This window comes from Orbicella faveolata, unplaced genomic scaffold (assembly GCF_042242905.1).
Source record: "Orbicella faveolata isolate gen_17 unplaced genomic scaffold, um_ofav_v1 contig_3, whole genome shotgun sequence".
In the NCBI taxonomy this organism is placed as follows: Eukaryota; Metazoa; Cnidaria; class Anthozoa; order Scleractinia; family Merulinidae; genus Orbicella; species Orbicella faveolata.
The window spans coordinates 8,187,355-8,206,645 of NW_028301558.1; the positions used below are offsets into that span (position 1 = coordinate 8,187,355).

The window sequence follows — 19,291 nt, forward strand, 5'->3', positions numbered from 1 at the left end:
TAACCAGCCGGCAAGTATAGCCCACGGGCAACATCCAGTTTAGGTTAATCTCGGTGAGTGTCCAAGGGTTTCCTAGCCAACATGAAATCGGCTGGGAAGAAAATTTGACATTTGTCAAGGAACAGATCTTTTGTGTACCCCCAAACAATTTGATACAGCAAAGGACGCTGAAAGGCACAGTTTTTCGGCCATGAGGACCGACCATGGTAACATTTGTTTTTTCCCCCAGCTTTGTTGAATAAAGAAAACGTGGCTGGTATTGTGTGAAACCTGTCCTCGCGGCTTAGATCGAAACAAGCGCTGTCTGGTGGCATTGATTTGTTGTATACTTAACTGATTGTGACAAAATTCAAGACTGAGATATTTTTCAAATAAATTTGTTGATTATCGTCCTCTCGAGTTCTGTAATTTTGGCGATGTCCCCCTCATCGATATCCTTGATGATAAGATGATCGATATCCTTGATGATAAGATGATCGATCTCTAATTCTAACTGGTCATTTAATTGTTGTATACTTAATTGTGAAACAGCCACTCAGGATGTGGGTTACTCCCATATATAAGCTATATAGGTATGTGCCACTGTGAAGGGTATGGTTTTCAGGCAGTTCAGTCTGGGATAGGGTATAGAAATCAGACAGTTTTGGTATAGAATAGGGTGTAATGTACCGGAAAAGTGGCCAGTGTATAAAGAATTTAGTCCAGAAGAGGGTTCTTTACCTGGGGTTCTGTAATAGAAATTGAAACTCGAAAGTGACTTTGTAAGATATGGTTTAGTTAGCGTAATGTTGTACTACGATAGTGATAAAGTTACTGCACGGAAAATAGCCACTGTGGGGTAGCGTAGGGATTGTTGTTGCCTAGTCTAGAATAGGGTTGGAAAATCGAGCTGATCATGGGTTTGATTCAGTGTCCCGCTGTCCAGCGGCACACGCCCACCCAGTGATTTTCAGAGTACCCCCCGGGTACAACCAAAGGTTTGTTCAAGTAGTTTTGTTGCCTGTCATGCTCTCACGCTTTGTGACCTTTGTATTAACAGCTGTCGTCTCGTCATCGATCTCCTTGAAAATGTCTTTACTGAGTCAATAACAATAACATTTTACTTCAAGAGCTGTAAATCTGAAAAGAAAAATACTATTTCCGCAGCGGTCAAAAAATTTGTTCTTTGGTCTCTATGTGGTTCTGTCACGCGACTTAGGTGGAAAAGTGAAAAGTGTTGTGGTTGGCAATCAGATCATTCATGTCCGGTCATATCATTTTCTCTGACCAAAAGTAATGGCCTCCTACTGTGTACAGTCCACTGCAGGTGTCCTTCATGGAAGAGTGGATAAAGTCGATAAATATCAGCATTCGATCGCTGGTTAATTTTGTAAAATCTTTTCTATTTAGCTCTATTACGAAAAGGCAATTTGCTTATTCTTCGCGGCTTTCGCTGTGAACAATTTACCTGCGGATCCTTTTACTTTTGGTTGTTCGCTCACGCCGTTAATAGTTCTGCCACCCTCGCTAATCAAACCATTGGTGCAGTGTTCTTATAAGGGTGTGCACAGCTGAAATATTTATGAGTATGATAGGCCCGGCTTTGTGGGTTTATAAGCAGCTGTAGGTCACTGGACTATTAAACACGTGCTATGCGCGTGTTGGTTGACTTACGCAATATTCTTTGGCGCCAAACTTATTCAAATTTAATTGGTTTTCCTTACGGCTATTGACATTTCAGCCAATCATGATCACTGTTTTGTTATTAGAAATCGCAAAACGCGGGCTTTTATGTTCATTCAATGTTTTGAACATTTTGAATTAGCAAAGAAGTGCTGCGAAGTAGGGAAGTTGTTTTGTTTCTGTTCGTATTTTCTGAACGCCATGCCTCCTGTTCCAGTTGTAAATTCCGATGTTGGCGAGAAGCTTGCAAATGAATCGACGTCAAGCGAAAGCCTGGATCGGTCAAACTCCCTCGACAAGACGAACGAGCCGTTCTTGGATGAAGAGAAGGGCGAGCAGAAGATAGCCTTGAAAAAGAACGTTTCTATTGTCAATGGAGTCGGTCTTATCGTAGGAACAGTCATTGGTTCTGGTATTTTCCTCTCACCGACTAGCATCCTCGTAGAAACGAATTCGATCGGTGCTTCCCTTCTCGTGTGGCTCGGCTGTGGATTGTTGGCACTCTTTGGCAGTCTCTGTTATGCGGAATTGGGGACGATGATCACCAAATCTGGCGGTGAATACTCGTACCTTATGGTAGCATTTGGTCGTATCCCTGCCTATCTGTTCGCCTGGACCTCTGTGTTAATCATACGGCCGGCTTCGGGAGCCATAATCGCCCTGACCTTCGCCGAGTACGTCGCGAAGCCATTTTATCCCGACTCCCAACCACCAACATATCTCTTGAAGCTCCTCGCCTGTTCCTGTCTCGGTAAGATGTCAGCACTTCTTCTTTATATTTCAAGAAATAGTTTAAGATGTTTTGTTTTACAGTTGCATCGTAGGATTCAAAACCAAGTCGTAGAATTCACGCATTGTTGATTTCAACAGCGGGTGTAAAAACGTGGTAAAACGTGTCGTATTTTGGCGGGATTTTATATTTTTGTAAGCTGACCTGTGACCTGTTCTCATTTTACCAAATTTTACCAAAAAACATAAAGCTAGTTCCCGGAATGAAACAGAAAATTTCAGAAGTAAATCTCTGTAATATAGGCTTGGAGTTCACCGGTGATTGCGGGAAGCCATTTTACGGGAAGCCATTTTGCAAGCACGTGCTTTCTCTTGCGCTTTCGGGCCGAGGCCGTGTGAACAAATTTGCGTGTCAAATAAGCCTTTGAGTTTATTCGATTGAAAATCGAGAGAGACCACAAGTTATTACCTTTATTAACTTTATGTCGGCAAATCCCAACAGACAGACCTGTCATGTATTGATATTTTGGCAAGGATGAATGAAGTCTTGGCGCTTCACGCCCGAAATCAATATCGTTGCATCATTTGAGATTAATTTATTCGCAGATCAAGAATAAATAATTACCGAAAGACACATTCTCTAGTTCGTTTAGTGTCGTTACGAGCAACAACGTGAACATTTATCGCTAATTATGGCATCGGAAGCTGAAGAATTTTCATTTTGAGTTGAAAAACTACTTTGAAAAAGTTTATGTACTGTACCAATCTTATTTAACTTAAGAAATAAGCTTATATTGGCCTGTCCCTTTCAATATCGCCCAAAAATGTTTTGGTTTCCCGGCTTAACCGATATAATTTTCATCAATTAAGCTCAAAACCTATTATTTTAGGTTTCAGGGGTTCTGAAGATTAACTTCCTTTATTTGCTGTCGCTTCTCCCGGCTGTATCCTCGAGGGAGGCTGAGTCACGCAAAAAGTACTTCAAAGTGCCTCATCCCTAGATTATTTCCTGGGGGGGCGAAGGAGGGTGTCAGACAAAGTCTCCTCTTCCTCATATTCTCATATTCTCTTCATCTTCCTTCTTAATTTTTTTGAGGGTATCATCTAGATAATAATAGAATTGAAAATAATAAGAAAATTTAAAACATGGCAACGTTTTGATATGAAATGCTTAGGCTTGGTGTTCCCAGCATATATAAGCTTTTATGCGCTATGCTTAGGCTTGCATGACAAGTGAGAACTTGAGAGATTTGATTTAACCTGTTAGCCCTGACAGAGCTTGATATGGCACAAAATGCTATTTTAAGCTGAAATTTAGTCAGTTTGTATGAAAGATCTTTGAGAGATCGCCATATTAGAAGCATAACATCATACCCTCTTCAAATTGATTAACAAACACTTTTATGGTGAAAGTGAAATCTGATATAAAAACCCTCACACCAAGAGCTGCAAATTAATCTGTTATTTAGGGGCATACCCAATAAATACAAGGAATAGGGCAGTTCAAATGTTTTTCTTTTTCCATTTGGACACTCCTCAATCCAATCTGTGAAATTCTGTACTTCTGTTGTGGTAATTTATTACATAGCTCAGTCAATGCCTTATATTATATGTATTTGGGTCTACTAGAAAAAAATGTAATATTCCTGACATTCCTTCAAGGACTTATTGCTCAGTGAAAATATGAGTATATAATTAATTTTCAAGAATTTATAGAACCAAGTGCTGTTTTTTCTGAACATCGAGAAAGCAATTTTTTATAGATTTTGCAGTAGATAGTGGGAATTACTGCTGACAGACTAGAGTATAGAGAAAAACCCAAGTAAATTGATCAAAGAAAAATGTAAATCAATCTGTTTCCTTCCATTGAAAAAAGAAACACCAAGATGGCAATGATAAGATATGTCATATAGCAATATGCATGTACTGTACCTTCAAAAAAAAATTAATTGGGTACTTTGAAATAAGAAATTAAAAAATGGTCGAAAATAAGATATTTAATTTAAGGTTAGTATACTGATAAAAACAAGATGTGGCTATAAGATTATCCTAAATGTTCTTCAAATTTGTTTTTGGAGTCATGTGCAATGCTCCTGTTGTTGTTGTTGTTGTTTTTTTTTGTTTTTTTTTTCTGAAAGATTGATATAATTTTGTGATAAAAATTTAGAATAAAAAGTTACAACATTTCGACCTCTCCAAGGTCATTTTAAGGTGAAAAAAATGCAAAATTAGCATAAACAGTAATAAATAGTTTAAAATGTCATGAATGCTAAAATACAATAAAATAACTATGTCATATACTGTAAACTTCCAAAAGTAATGACCCTTGTAACTTTTGGGATTAGCAACCTTTGGGGCTCTCCATTTATGGGGTTCAGTACTTTCAGAGAGCAAAAAAATAAACATCATTATGTGACATAATAATAATAATAATAATAATAATAATAATAATAATAATAATAATAATAATAATAATAATAATAATAATAATAATAATGGCATTTCGGGCAGTATATCCACAGGGTGGCTCTTCGCCTGCCCGATGCTAACTAAATTTACAATTGTAAAAAGATTAAAAGATATCTAAGAATTTATATCTATATGTAAACGAGATAAAATTGTGTTTTAAGATATGCTAAAATAACTAAATGAATAAATAAGAAATTAAAATTCTGAGCATTGATACGAGTGAGCTCTTTATCCGAAAGAAGAGATGGAAATTCATAACAAAACTTTGTTCAAAAACAAGATAAAACTTGTCATTCCAGTTTCATGTTACTACCACATGGTGATCATGGGTGGACTCTTCATGTCTACACTGAGTTGTTAGTTTTAGGCCTACTGTTGTTCAAGTTTCTCTCGGTGTTCTTTTCTGAGCCCTTTAACTCCTTTCACTACAATGATTTTGCTCCAGCGGCCACAATCTTTTGACCTTACTTTTGAGGGATACGTACATGTACTTTCAGGGGGTCATTACTTTCAGGCATGTATAACTGAAATAACCTGCATTACACAGGTCTTAACAGGAATAATACACATTGCATTGCTGATTTATAAGGGTGGCTTGTCTTCCCTCGCTTTGATTTCATCCTTGATTTTTTGACATTTGTACACCAGGCTAATATTTTATTTTCCCAATATTTTTCCTCTCTCTATCCCGGCGAGCTCTTAAGATCTTAGCCAAAAAATTGTACTGCCCCAAAACAGTTAGCCTGCGAATACAGCCACCTCTCATTATTCACAGGCTACGAAACAGTGTTCTGTTACAGACAATATCTGTGCCCCTGTCACAGTGATATGTGTATCCCCATGATATGTGTATCCCCGCACATGTATCACTAGTGATATGTGTATCCCCTGTGGGGATACACAAAACACTGATACTCGCCTAGGCATTCAACGAACAAAATGGCGGCTCGCTGTAAAGAGTAGGAGAAACCAGAAATTAATTCACGCCCAATGGAGCAGCTTAGGATTTCTGGAGTTTGGTTGAGTTCCAACCGACTCGATTGTATATCTGACTAAAACTTCAAACAGCGGATAAACATATCACTAATTGTTTCATGGCGCAGTGATCTGTGTATCCCCTAAACACAGCCGTTACATTGGCTTTCTACCTAATGGAAAAAGGGCCGATTATTGCTGAAATGTGCTGGCTGCCTACTTGCGACGACGTTTATACCAAGGTTGAGGTTTGCGGAGTTTCCAACTCGAATGTCTAAATATCTAAGCTGAGATCATGTGCAGGGGATACACATATCACTAATTATTTCATGGCGCAGTGATATGTGAATCCCCATAAACACAACTGTTATAATACAGCGCATCGACCTTGTCAAAACTGCAGGCAATATTAGCACCCGACATTTTTACACGGCTTGAGTTTACTGGAGTTTGAAACTCGATTATTCCACTAAAAACGTGTGCACGCGTGCACGGGATTATAAGGGATACACATATCACTGATTATTTCATGAACTAGTGATATGTGTATCCATATGGACACAGCTGTTATATTGGCTTTCTACCCAAGAAGAAAACTGCCCATTACATTTGCATTGTCAAAACTGACTTGCTAGAAATATTTACACCCGGCATTTATTCATAGCTTGGGATTTTTGGAGTTTCACTGACCTCGGTTGTATAAGACTGCATACAGGGGATACACATATAACTAATTATTACATGGCGCAGTGATATGTGTATCCCCTGAAGACAGCCGTTATCTAGGCTATCTACTGAAGAATAAACGTCGATTATTATGAAACTTGTTAGCAAAATTGCTAGTAATTCACCGCGCAATTAATATCGTCCTAGAAATCCCGTGCCGTGAGACTCAAATTGAAATATATCTAGATCCATTTGGTGTTCAACTTTAAATTCATTGTATCCTGCTTGCAGAAAACCAGTTAGGATAAGAACACAATTCCAGCAGCAGATACGTAAGCTTTTTCAACTACAAAAATTGAGATTTGCGTTTAAAGTCTGTTTGGGTTAGTCGTTCGTCCAGTAAGGGACCGGACGACGAGAGCGCTTTCAAGGAGGATATTGCTATTTAAAGTAGAGGGGACGGGGGTGGGGGATACACATATCACTGGTCGCCATTTTGGAGGGGATACACATATCACTAGTGATATGTGTGCGGGGATACACATATCGTGGGGATACACATATCACTGTGACACCCCATCTCCCTGAAATTCCTTTTTGAATAGAATTTTATAGAATGGATTATAAAAAATGTATTTGTTTTGATCTATTCTTTTTTAATTTGTTGTTTTTGTTGTAGTTATCCTCCTGGTTATAAACTGCTGGAGTGTCAAATGGGCCACTCGAGTACAGGACATTTTCACATATGCAAAGCTCTTGTGTATTGTGATGATAACAATCATTGGTTTCGTGGAACTTGGTAAAGGTATGTTGTAATCTTGCCTTGTTTTAAATTACAGTAACTCAGATTGAGTGAAGATAATACACCCATGCCAGCCAGCAAACTTTCATTGGGAAAATTTGACGATTGATTTCCCCGAATTTAAAAAAGTACAGTTACGTGGGGTGCATGTAGATCCAAGTGTATTTAGCTTGAAGAGGGCAAGATCTGGATAATGTTTTGAAACCTTAGTCTTACTATTAACCCTTTTGACTTATGTGTTAAACAGAATTTTATTGAAAAAACCCTTTTTTATTAATTGTTGCCACTTAGGAAAGACTGAAAGCTTTAAGGGTAGCTTTGAGGGATCTACCACAAATATTGGCAAGATTGGCATGGCTTTTTACATGGGTCTCTGGGCGTATGATGGATGGTAAGTTGATACTGTTAAGTATAATTTTTTACACGTGTATGTTCAGTAAGGTAAGGTAATGTTATACAGTATACCAGTACTTTGTAGTTAAATCTGTTGTGTTTGTGTAAGAAAGAAAGTTAAGTTTTAATCTTTACTTCTGTTGGCTACACTTACATTGGATATGGATGTCATTAAATATTCTAATAAAAATCAAATTGAGTTGAGATGACAACAACAACTTTAAATATGACCATGGCATTGTCAACACAGTGATGAATATTACAAATATCACCATCAGGTGGAGTTTTTAAAAAACCAACAATATTTCTTTAACTTGTCATGAGTCAGACAGTTAAGTTCCTCTAACCCTTTTTATTTTCCATATAGGAACAATCTCAACTACTGTACAGAGGAGATGAAACACCCTGAAAAGTATGTATAGGAAGAAATTTAATTATTAAAAACTAATACCACCTGGAGTTGAATTTGTGAGAATATATGGATTGTTGGCTTAAGATTGACACTCACCATTTACCCATTTTTTGCAGAGATATGCCAAAGGCTATAACTATTGGTATCTCCCTTACAACTGTGTGTTACCTGATGGTGAATGTGGCATACATAACGGTGTTGGGAAAAGCTGGTATTTTGGAATCTGAAGCTGTGGCTGTGGTAAGTAGATACAGAAATGTGGTGTATATGTACTTTTTTCTAAGAGGGGCCAGTAGGGGTTGCAGGTAATTGTTTCAAGGATGTGAATACTAATATTTTCAACAGTAATTAATTAATGAGTTTTTTTGTGACATCCCAAGTAAGCAAGGGTTGATGTAATGTACACTGCTGTCAGTTGAAGCCAGATATTCTGGTAATTCTCTCTCAGCTACTTAATATGCGGATGTTTTGCGTTTTCTGCATAGATCTACATGTTTTTACATTTCTGTATTTTGAGGTCAGAAATGTGATCAAAAACAACTTAGTAGCTATACAGCTACGCTCTTCACATAATGAATGAGTTGCCAGTAATCGGATACCCGTGTTTGCGCGAAGAACTCTGGGATCGTCAGGGGGCAAACATTGCTAGTCGCTAGAAGGAAATGTATGGCGAAAAGTTGTTTCGAGGTACAAGAAAACGATTTTTGAGAGAGATCAACGCTTTTTCGCCGTCATTTTTATCGCAAAATGATTTGGGCAATGTTGATATGTGGAATATGTAAGTTTTTGTTTGAATAACCGTGAAATATGTGACAAAATCTACCGGTAAACTCTGTTGCTTGCGTGAGGTTTATTGTGAAATTTACATCGCGGTATGGTCTGAAAATATACAAAATTAATTAGGTATAAATCGAGAGGAAATAACCCAGTAAAGCCTTTTAAGTTGTGTACAGGCTACTTTTGGCTTATTTGAAAGTTCAGTCATACAAATAATACTGGAAATAAGCCCAGTGGCGATCATTGTACTGTCTGGGGTTCATTTAATGACAAATGAGTCCGCGCGACTCATGCTGTGTGGCTACTGTGCTGCTCAAAGCCTTTGTTTTGCTTTTACAAGCACGTATTTCAATGATTTTCCTTTCTATAACAGATCAAGGGTGGCTCCTTGAATATATCTCTGAACATTTGTATTTAAAAGTTCCATTTGTGCGTGATTATGCTTTCCAAAGTTTGGTATTGACGATTGGGTGAAATTGCCCAACACAAAGGGTAGTAGTTCCTTTTCTGCAATTTTCGATTTCTGTTTTAGAGCTTCTTTTCTGTCTTTATATATAACTTCTCGGAGGGTCTTTTCTACCATTTGCTCCGGGTAGCCTCTCGAGATCAGGCGTGTATTGAAATTTTCAATATTCTCTTTAATGTATTTCACAATAAACCTCACGCAAGCAAAAGGGAGTTTATCGGTAAATTTTATCACTTATTTCACGGTTATTCAAACAAAAACTTACATTTTCCATGTATCAACATTGCCAAAATCCATTTGCGATAAAACAATGGCGGAAAAGCGTTGATCTCTCCCCAAAACCATGTTTTTGGGCTTCGAAACAACTTTTCGCCATACATTTCCTTCTAGCGACTTGCAATGTTTGCCCCCTGACGATCCCAGAGTTCTTTGTGCAAACACGGGTATCCGATTACTGGCAACTCATTCATTCTCTGCACACTGTAACGTAACTTTTGGATTGTGCTTGACAGGTGACAAATTATCGAGGATGATCTGCAGCTTCGGGAATAGATATTGAGACTTTGATGTTTTTTTAAAGTATAATGAAATTTGTTACTATTATAATTATTTAATATTTAACTTGTTCATGCAATGTGATGGAGGTATTTAGTCTCTGCGAGGTCAATCCCATTAAGCTGGAACAGTGCTTGCTAGATATCCAGAATCCACTTAAATCAACATTTTCCTTTCGAGATACAGTAAATTAGTTTTCCTTTTGAATTTAAGTTGTCTCATAGACTTCTGCAAAATTAATTTTCTAGAGTGTTGGAAACCAATACTTGGGTCCAGTCAGTTGGATTGTTCCTGTTTTTGTTGCTTGCTCAACCTTTGGAGCAGTAAACGGCCTTCTTTTTACAAGTGGCAGGTTTGTTCCAGTGTTCCTTTCCTTTCTCTTATTGCTAAGTTTTTTCCTATAGTTATGAGTTGTTGAGATCAGTGCATTTTCATTAGATCACACCATGTTACAGAGAGGTTTTGCACGACCTCACAGTGGCCATGTTCGTGTCCCAAACCAATCATAAGAGATTTCAACTCTTTTCTTTTGTAAACATTCTCTTTTGTTCCAAAGACATTGCATGGCTGCTGGCCATGTGAGCAAAAGTACTCTTAGACTATTGAATTTATCTTAAATTATGAAAAGTTCAAGAAATGAACACTACAATTCATTCAATGGTCATTTGAAGAGACACTAGTCACTAGTGCTGTAATGATTTAATTATAGTGCAAGCCTAAACTAAATAATTATTGTCCAAATGGATTCTTTATTTGGATAGCGTTCAAATTAACAAGTAATTTGGACAGTCCAGTAGGAGGTAAAAATCTTTAAACTTGGCCCATGGCTGATATAATCATCTGGCAGTCTTAAAATTTTTTTGTCCAATTATTTCAAAACTGGACAGCACTTAGTCCTATCACATATAGTAGCAATGCACTTGGCCATAGTACCTAATCTCTTATTATTGATTCTGTCACAAAACAGTCCATCTACATCTATGAAGTAGGCATGTCAAAATCAAGCATTGGCTAGGTGGGCCACTGAAGGACATCAATAATAGACTGAAGCAAAAAATGTGATACTTACTTTTGGCCTTAATTCACTCTCCAGGTTGGTGTATGTTGCTGCACGAGATGGACTGATGCCTTCTCTGTTAGCCATGATTCACGTCAAGAGGTTCACTCCTCTCCCATCCCTGTTTTTCACAGTAAGTGGAAATATTTCTTGTTGGGAAATGACTTTACATCACAGTAGCCACTTCACTGATTGAGTCCATTTGTAAAATGTAGAGTAGAATGGATAGAGTATGAATGGGTGACGGCAAATAATTCATTATTGTGGAGGCAACATGACAGAAGAGATTGGGGTCAGGTGTATCCATAGGAAGGCAAGTCATGAACATCTGTGACATTGAAACTGTTTTAAGGGCCTGGGGCCCATTTCTCGAAAGCCCCGGAAACTTTTCAGGCCCGGAAAGCCATAGCAAAATCTCAAACGTTACGATTACAGCGCTGTTTTATTCACGTATTAATATGAACAGAGGTTCCCTTCATACAAGAAGTTTCAGGTGTATACACTACTCCGTTTGTAGATACATATGAACTAAAAATGGCTTTACGGGCCTGAAAAGTTTCCGGGGCTTTCGAGAAATGGGGCCCTGCAGTGATAAGCTACTTGGGTCCTGGAGTCACTCAAGCTGTAACAGACTGTACCTTTTTAATATGTTATTTTCCCACTTATATTTTGTTTATCTTTGTTTTTGTTCTCCTTATTCTCACCAGACACTTATTTCCGTGATCATGTTGATTCCAGACGCTAGTAGCTTCTCGAGTTTGGTGGACTTTTTCAGCTTTGCGGCCTGGTTGTTTTATGGTGGAACATTCGCCTCTCTTCTGTGGCTGCGCTACAAGAAACCAAACTTGAACAGGCCTTATAAGGTAAGCTGTCTCTCCAAATGTATGAAAAACACAATGCAGCTTGTTAATGCACCCCAAGTTATCAGGGAGAATTGGTCAGTATGTCTGAGGCAGAATTCTGACTGAAAAGAACAATTCAGTAAGAAATATTGAAGTAACCTGCATAGTAATAATTAAATTTGGCAGATTCCTACACACAGAATAGTTTGAAAAGTAAAGCCATACCATGTTACTTGGGGCCAGTTCACGTTATCAAAGTTAATTCTGTAATAATGTCTTCTGATTGGTTTTCAAAAATTCATGCTGTAAACCTACTCTATTAACCAATTAAATCCAAACTCAAATTCAATCATAACTTGGTCATTTACCTTTTCCACCCCTTGGCACTGGTAGTATTGTTTTTTCGTGGTTGTTGTTGTTTCTTTTTTTGGAGTAACGCTGATTTGCAGAGGGATGGTGGGCTGGACCCTAGGTTTAAGCTGGTAGAGGACATGCTGTGACCATGGGCAAGAAACTTGACTCTCACAGTGCTTTTCTCCACTGAGGAGTATTTAAATGGTCTTGGCAAATTGTTGGGACAACCTGATGGAATGCTGGGGGGTCACCTATGATGGACCAGCATCCCAACCAGAGGGAATACATGTAGCAATACTCCTAGCCTACTTCATGCATGTTACAGAGACATGTCAGAGCTAAATGCTAAGAGCTATGAGCTATTTGGGCTTGAAAGGCTTTTCTTCGTGGAATTACTATCATTGTTTTAGACTGTTGATTTCCTTAGTTGTGATTGGTCATTATAATTGCTCTTTATCACTCAATTGAAAAAATCTCCCTGTACTTTAATCATAATAACTTTGACAACATAAACCAACTCATTTTGAGGAACGGTATGTAATGAAAAAAGGCACTGCAGACCTTGTAGTTCTTGTAGGGATTCATTACTTGAGGTACCATTCTAATGTTGTGTATTTTCTCCCTTAGATATTTATACTCGTACCCATTGGCATGTTGCTGGCCTCAATTTACCTGGTTGTTGCTCCAATCACCACAGATCCAAAAGGCTCACTCATTGCCTTAGGAGTTGTCTTGGCAGGCCTTCCATTTTACTGGCTGTTTATTGGCAGTGATCATGCGCCAAAATGTATCGTGAATACTGCAGGTGTGACCACTGCGTGTCAAAAATGTCAAATCTCCTTCAATGGGTGTCTTTTATAACTACCACTTAGTAAAGGGTACTTCTAAGCAACATATTCAGAGAGCAGCCTAACACTGTACACTGATCAGCCATGGTAGATCCATCTCAAACAAAACCAACTTGGAACCATAGTTTGGCAAATTAAATGACCACAACATTTTGTTCCATTGGTATCCATATGTCCCCCTTGGAAAGCAATTTTGGTGTTAGGCCTTAGCTTTTTACCTTAGCCTTTTTACCTTAGCTTTTTAAAGGCTCCATCTCCCTTCCAATAACCTTCCTTGGGGTGGGGGAGGATATTCATGGAACTGCAAATGTTTGTTTGTGTAATTGCACCAACACTTAATAATAATACCTTTTATTAAATTCTCAGCCTGGGATAATGCAATTCTAGCTTTCTGATTGGTTTACTGAATCTCGGTTACCAGCCATTATACCTGCGTTTCACCTTATATGGAAATGAAAACGGCAAATGTTGCTCGGCATGAGCTTTTTCGCGTCCGTTCGAAACCGATATAAGAAATGTCAAAAGAAGAACTGAATGTTCAGTTGAAGTGTTTTTACTCGTCTGCGAGGAAGAAAGATGACACGTATTGCAAAAGTTCATTGATTAAATCCATTAAAGCCGCCAGTTGATCATTTCCTTCGCATGCTGCCACACAGCAAACTGTTTTCCATTATCTCTGACCAGGCAAATAAATTATTAGAGCATATGCATTTGTAAAAGGCTGCAGGTGAACAGGCATAATTGCCGGCGTAGTCCATAAGAAACCAGTTTCCAATGAGCAGATGAGGAAACTGTTCGACTAAGCAAGCTCGGATATTGGCCAAGAGCAAGAATCCTGCACAGCTACAGAGGACGACCTAGTTTCATCTCAGTCTCGTTTTTGGCCGACGATGACGAGAGAATCAACGACAGCTAGCGCCAACAATTCTGTCCTTGCGAAAAACACCTCAAGGAGTTGAGTGTTTTGAGCTGAACCGAAGTAAGCCCGGTTCTTTACCAGCCACGAAAAACCACCAGGGTGGCCTCGGAGATTCTGAAGATGAATCTGACGCCAAGATAGTTTCTGTCCTTGACTCTAAAACTGACCCACAATAAGCTCCACACATACAGTTCGAAATGCCAAGGCTTTCAAAGCAAGGGAATCCTGAGAGAGATCTTGTCGAGAATAGCTTTGGCACAACGTCTGTGTCACATGGCGATCAACGTTTTCCGCAGCATTATTACAATGGCAATGTGCAAGTGCACAGTTATTTGGCTCTTCTCCATGACTCGAACTTGAACGCTTTTCAAACTTTCTGACCAAGGTTATATCTCCTTCATTTGATAGACGTTTCTTGAATTCTACTTAATTGCAATTTCATTCAGCAAATTTGCTTGCTTCGCTCTCAAATTTTTCATTCAACTAATTTTACAAACGGCGCGCATGTCATGTGATTACCCACTTGTTGTTGTTTTTGTCACATCGACTTCCGGTCGTTTTATAAAATTAAAATCCAATAAAATTAAGCTATATTTCCAAGAATACAAACGCACCGAATTTAATAAAACAATTGTTCCATTCGCGCTTGTTGGATATGAGATTGGTTATAGCCAACTCGGCCCTATGGGCCTCGTTGCCTATTTACCATCTCATATCCAACGCGTGCTCATGGAATAATTGTTAAATATTTAGCTGGTTTTATTCATGTAGGTGATCAAAAGATATTTCTCTTGTGCCATTTGGAATAAATAAACACATTCAGTAATTTTTTGAAGACTAAAAAAAATACGAATAAGTGCTTATTTATTCCAAATAATTTGCACAAGAAACATCATTTGACTACCTGTTAATAATATAACATGCAATATTGGATTTTTAACTTTTTGCACTCAATTTCAACTTTCTACACTGTTTGTTATTAATTGACATGCTCTCACCCAATCAGCATGCTGAAATTGTTGCATGTTCATTAATAAAAAGCTAATTCTTTTTTGTTGTCTCCTCCACTAGAAAAATTCACAGCTTGGTGTCAACGAGTTGGAAACATGGCACTGGAGGATCCAGATACTCTCCCAGTTGAGGTGTAAAGCTTGATTATCACTATGGCATAAGCACAAACATAAGCATATTGGCAGTGCAAGCATAATGGAATAAGCGTATAATGGCCAAAGGACACCCACAACACAAGCATAAGCATGCATGCATGCGCAGAATGGATAACTGCCTTATTTTCGGTTCCATACCTTCTCAGTACAGTAAACAGGATGGTGGATGATGTTTATGATTATGCTTACAGCAGCACGTTCTCACTTGACATAAGCACTTGCACAAAAAGACCAAAACTTTTTGTTTTGCTGCTTGTGCTTATACTTATGTTTGTGTTGTGAACCGTTACGTTTATACTTGTGCTTATGCCGTAGTGAAAACCAGAATTTACATCCTTTTTTTCCACACCTTTCGGTACTAGTAGCTGGTGCATATTTTACTACCACTTGTGTCAACTATATCTATTCAGTCAACTTTCAAGAAAGCGATCCAGTTAACACAGCAGTGTACTTGCTACTATGTAGTGTTTGATAATGATTATATATGACTGATCTCTCATGAGATCTTATAGAGATATTAAATATAGTGTGTAGTATTTAAGGCTCTCTGGATCATGTGTACTAATGGCATCTGTGATCGACTGTCGATCGTTATCCTCGGTCAATACCCTCGATCAACATCTTGATCAGTACTCCATTGACATCACGATCGATACTCAGTCGACACTTGATTGACACTTGATCAACAGTCGGTTGAGTGTTGACTGACTCATATGTATTGATAAAAAATTAGTCAACTGTCGACCGAGATGTTGAGGGAGTGTCGATCGAGTGTCAATCAAGGTTCAGTCGAGGGTATCGATGGACACTCTACCGTGGATGCCTTTAGTACCCATGATCCGGCTCTCCTACTGTTACTGGACATAAAATGAGAACACCGTGCTTGTAAATCATTGCATATTGGTGCAGTAATTTACTGCTTCTTGTCTTCTGTTGCTATTACTGTATGCCATTTGTGTCCAGTCATGAAAGAGAAGCTGTATTGATGTACATAATAGCTAGACATGATATATTTAGGCAAGCCTATAGTGTAAGTCTAAGTGCAGATAGATAGAGATAAGAGTCAGGCATCAAAGGAAAAATGCCAACTACATTTATATGTTATTAATAATGTTAACTCTTAAACAGATCAGATTAGGTAAAATTATCATATTATGATTCCCATTGATATGTTGGCCCAACAGTTTGCAAGATTGGTACCAGTATGCAGGCTTTTAGCCAGGATTTGAAAAGTGGGCATCCAAAATGTGCTATAGGGCCTGCTCAAATGAACAATTTATAATGCAACATATTGAAATTAAAAAGATTTTCTTGAATAAGTGGCTGTCCACAAGACGCCTTAATGCCCATCTGGCTGAAAGCCTGCCAGTATATCCATCTCGTGTCTTGGATTGTTTGTTGTTATGTTCCACTGTGGAACTTGTTCATAGCCTAGGCTCTAGGGGGTTTATCAATGTTTTCGGGGGGGGGGGGGGGGGCAAATGGATTTCACAGGCAGGCAAAACTTTTCAAACTGAACTTCTGTTTTAGACAAACTTTCCTCTAGATGGTCAAACCAGGCAGGCAAAATCATCCTTACAGCTGATCAATTTGCCCAGTACCCGGCCCCTAATAAAACCTCGCTAGTCTCCCCAGGGTGCATTAGATTACAAATGGCTTATGGCTTTGCAAGACTATCTTGTTGACAACTAACATGCTGGATATCAAAAATTATTTTAGGTTTGTATTTTTTTTAAAAGAGTATTCTGTTGATATCTTAGTAAATTTAACTAAAAACCTATTTCTATTATCTCTTGAAGCAATGATAACTATTATTATTAACTTTATTATTAGTAGTCTTAGTGAAATCTTAGAAAGGCAAAATACTAAGCAAGACTGGAATGAGGGTAAAGTTCTTTCAACAATGTGTTTTATCAACGTCAGGCTCATATGAAGGATGAAAAAGCATGTCTCTTATACTGACTGTCATGGAATATTATAAGGCATAGTCTGCTCAAAAGCATTGCTCAATTACAATTACTTTTTAATATCAAAAACCAAAACAAAAGATTTTTGTCTCTCAAGCATCCAGAAATACTCCTAACCACTGTGTGCTTCAGAAGATAAAGCACCAGCCTAATGGGCCACTGGGTTCACATGCAAACTTTACCAAAGCATCAAAAAATGTGATAAACAATACATTTTAAAAGGTTATTTGTCTACCAAGGACAAATAAATCGCTTAATAAGCAATAAGTTTAAAGGAACTGTGTCAAGCCAGCTAAGGTGCACATCATGTAAGAATTGGCTAATATTTTCATGTTTGTATTGTGACATTGCTCCGTTAACAGCGTCTACATTGTTTAATTTGGAAGCATTGACCAAAACGTAGGTTCCATTCCCACCATTCATCATCGTTCCTTAATCAACCACGGCAATGAAGGTTTGAATACACACCATTTTCCAACTGGTAATCAAGCGTACCATCATAGTGTAGTGAAATGCAATACTACTGATTGTTCTAGTTGCTAATTTAGCTAGGTATAGCTGTTTTAAAAATCTTTAGAACCATGTGCTGTTATGGTTAACCTCGTTATCTTTCCTGTGCATATCGATCAATGGAAATTTAAAGTTACACTTGTTTAAAGAAAATACCTTAAGTAGAGCAGAGCAAGTTGTCAAGATCATTTGTAGCATCTTGTATAGCTAAAGTATTTTACTTAATCTCGTACGTTAGAATAAATTAAGCAGTTCTGCTACAGTTGGAATACTAAAGTAATGTCATACCTTAAGCATGCAGCAAGTGTATAAATAAACATGTTTGTAGATCACAGCGTTGTGGGTTTTCTTGTAAGGCATAGGTCATTATGAATCTTTTTGCAGGGGCTGCATGCGGTGTAATCACCAGCTTTAGTTTTTTTTATTACTTGGCTACATGTTTCAGAGCCTCCTTAAATATTTGAATTTGATTGTGTGTACTGCTTATCGAAGAAGTTTAAGACAATTACGCTGCGCCTCGCATTTTCAAATCTCTTCTTGGTACAAATGAATCTTTTTGCAGGGGTTGCATGTGGTGTAATCACCAGCTTTAGTTTTTTTTTATTACTTAGCTACATGTTTCAGAGCCTCCTTAAATATTTGAATTTGAATGTGTGTACTGCTTATCGAAGAAGTTCAAGACAATTACGCTGCGCCTCGCATTTTCAAATCTCTTCTTGGTGTTTTAAGTAGTATATCAAACACGAGAGACAGTGTTTCATGTAATATATCAAACACGAGAGACTGTTTCATCGGGATATCCAAACAGCGAGAAGAGAGAAGAAAATACGACGCGCAGCGGAGTATTTTTTACGGAATTTGACAATTCGGGGTGTTTAGATAGCCGATGAAACAGTTTCTCGAGTGTTGGATATATATCTTCTATATCAAAACAAAAACTAAGGAGTAAACGGAGAAGTAAATCAGTCAAAATCTACGCTAATTAAGACCGGGTATCCCAACCTCCTTCACGGTCATGATTTCCTTTTTTAAACTTTTTTTCCTTTACGACAAAGAACTTACTAGGGCCTTCCCGGGGTGGGGGGCGGGGTCCCCTCAAAAGCTTGAAAGTTGAAGTTTTTCTCCCTAGTTCCTTATAAATTCCATTATTTTCCAACTTTTTTTTGTGTTAAAATTCCCTTTTTATAGACATTTCTTCCCTCAGATTAATTCCCAAAATATCCCCTGTACCCTTGAAATAAATGATCAAGTTCCCTAGTAACTCAAAAACCCCTGGGAGGCCCTACGCTACCACGACGAGAACAGCAACGGAAGAGGGTCACCAATGAAAAGATTTGATCACTAGAACTCCTCCACGTGTTTTCAGGGGAACGTGCCATCAGATTTGAAGTGATTTTTCTTACATAAACTACTAAATTCAAACCTATGTAAACCTCAGAAGATTAGTTTTTTTTGTGAGTTAAAAAATACCAAAGCAGTAAGAAACACAACAAAGAATGGTTTAATATGACTGAGGAACGACGAACATGAAAAAATTACGCTGTCCTTGACGTAATCAATCGTGAGGAAACACTAACGTGACATTAGCACAATTTTCGGTTTACTGCGACACGCAACAGCTCCTCCAAAGAAACGGAACAGCTCTTCCAAAGAAATGGTCGACCGACAGACGGTCGACAATCATCGCGACACGAGCCTCAACGATAAATTTTCAATATTAAG

At 38.1% G+C, this 19,291-nt stretch overlaps 1 protein-coding gene across 1 annotated transcript; it reads left to right on the top strand.

The window, feature by feature from the left end:
• The first annotated feature begins 1,755 nt into the window (after window positions 1–1,755).
• Window positions 1,756–17,901, top strand: LOC110061153 (b(0,+)-type amino acid transporter 1-like). The gene is made up of 10 exons (XM_089297730.1): window positions 1,756–2,413; window positions 7,181–7,306; window positions 7,595–7,694; window positions 8,064–8,108; window positions 8,225–8,348; window positions 10,155–10,258; window positions 11,000–11,096; window positions 11,671–11,826; window positions 12,787–12,964; window positions 14,998–17,901. Exons 1-10 carry the CDS (start codon window positions 1,771–1,773, stop codon window positions 15,072–15,074), a joined length of 1,650 nt encoding a protein of 549 aa, XP_089153856.1. The 5' UTR covers window positions 1,756–1,770; the 3' UTR covers window positions 15,075–17,901.
• Window positions 17,902–19,291: the final 1,390 nt, after the last annotated feature.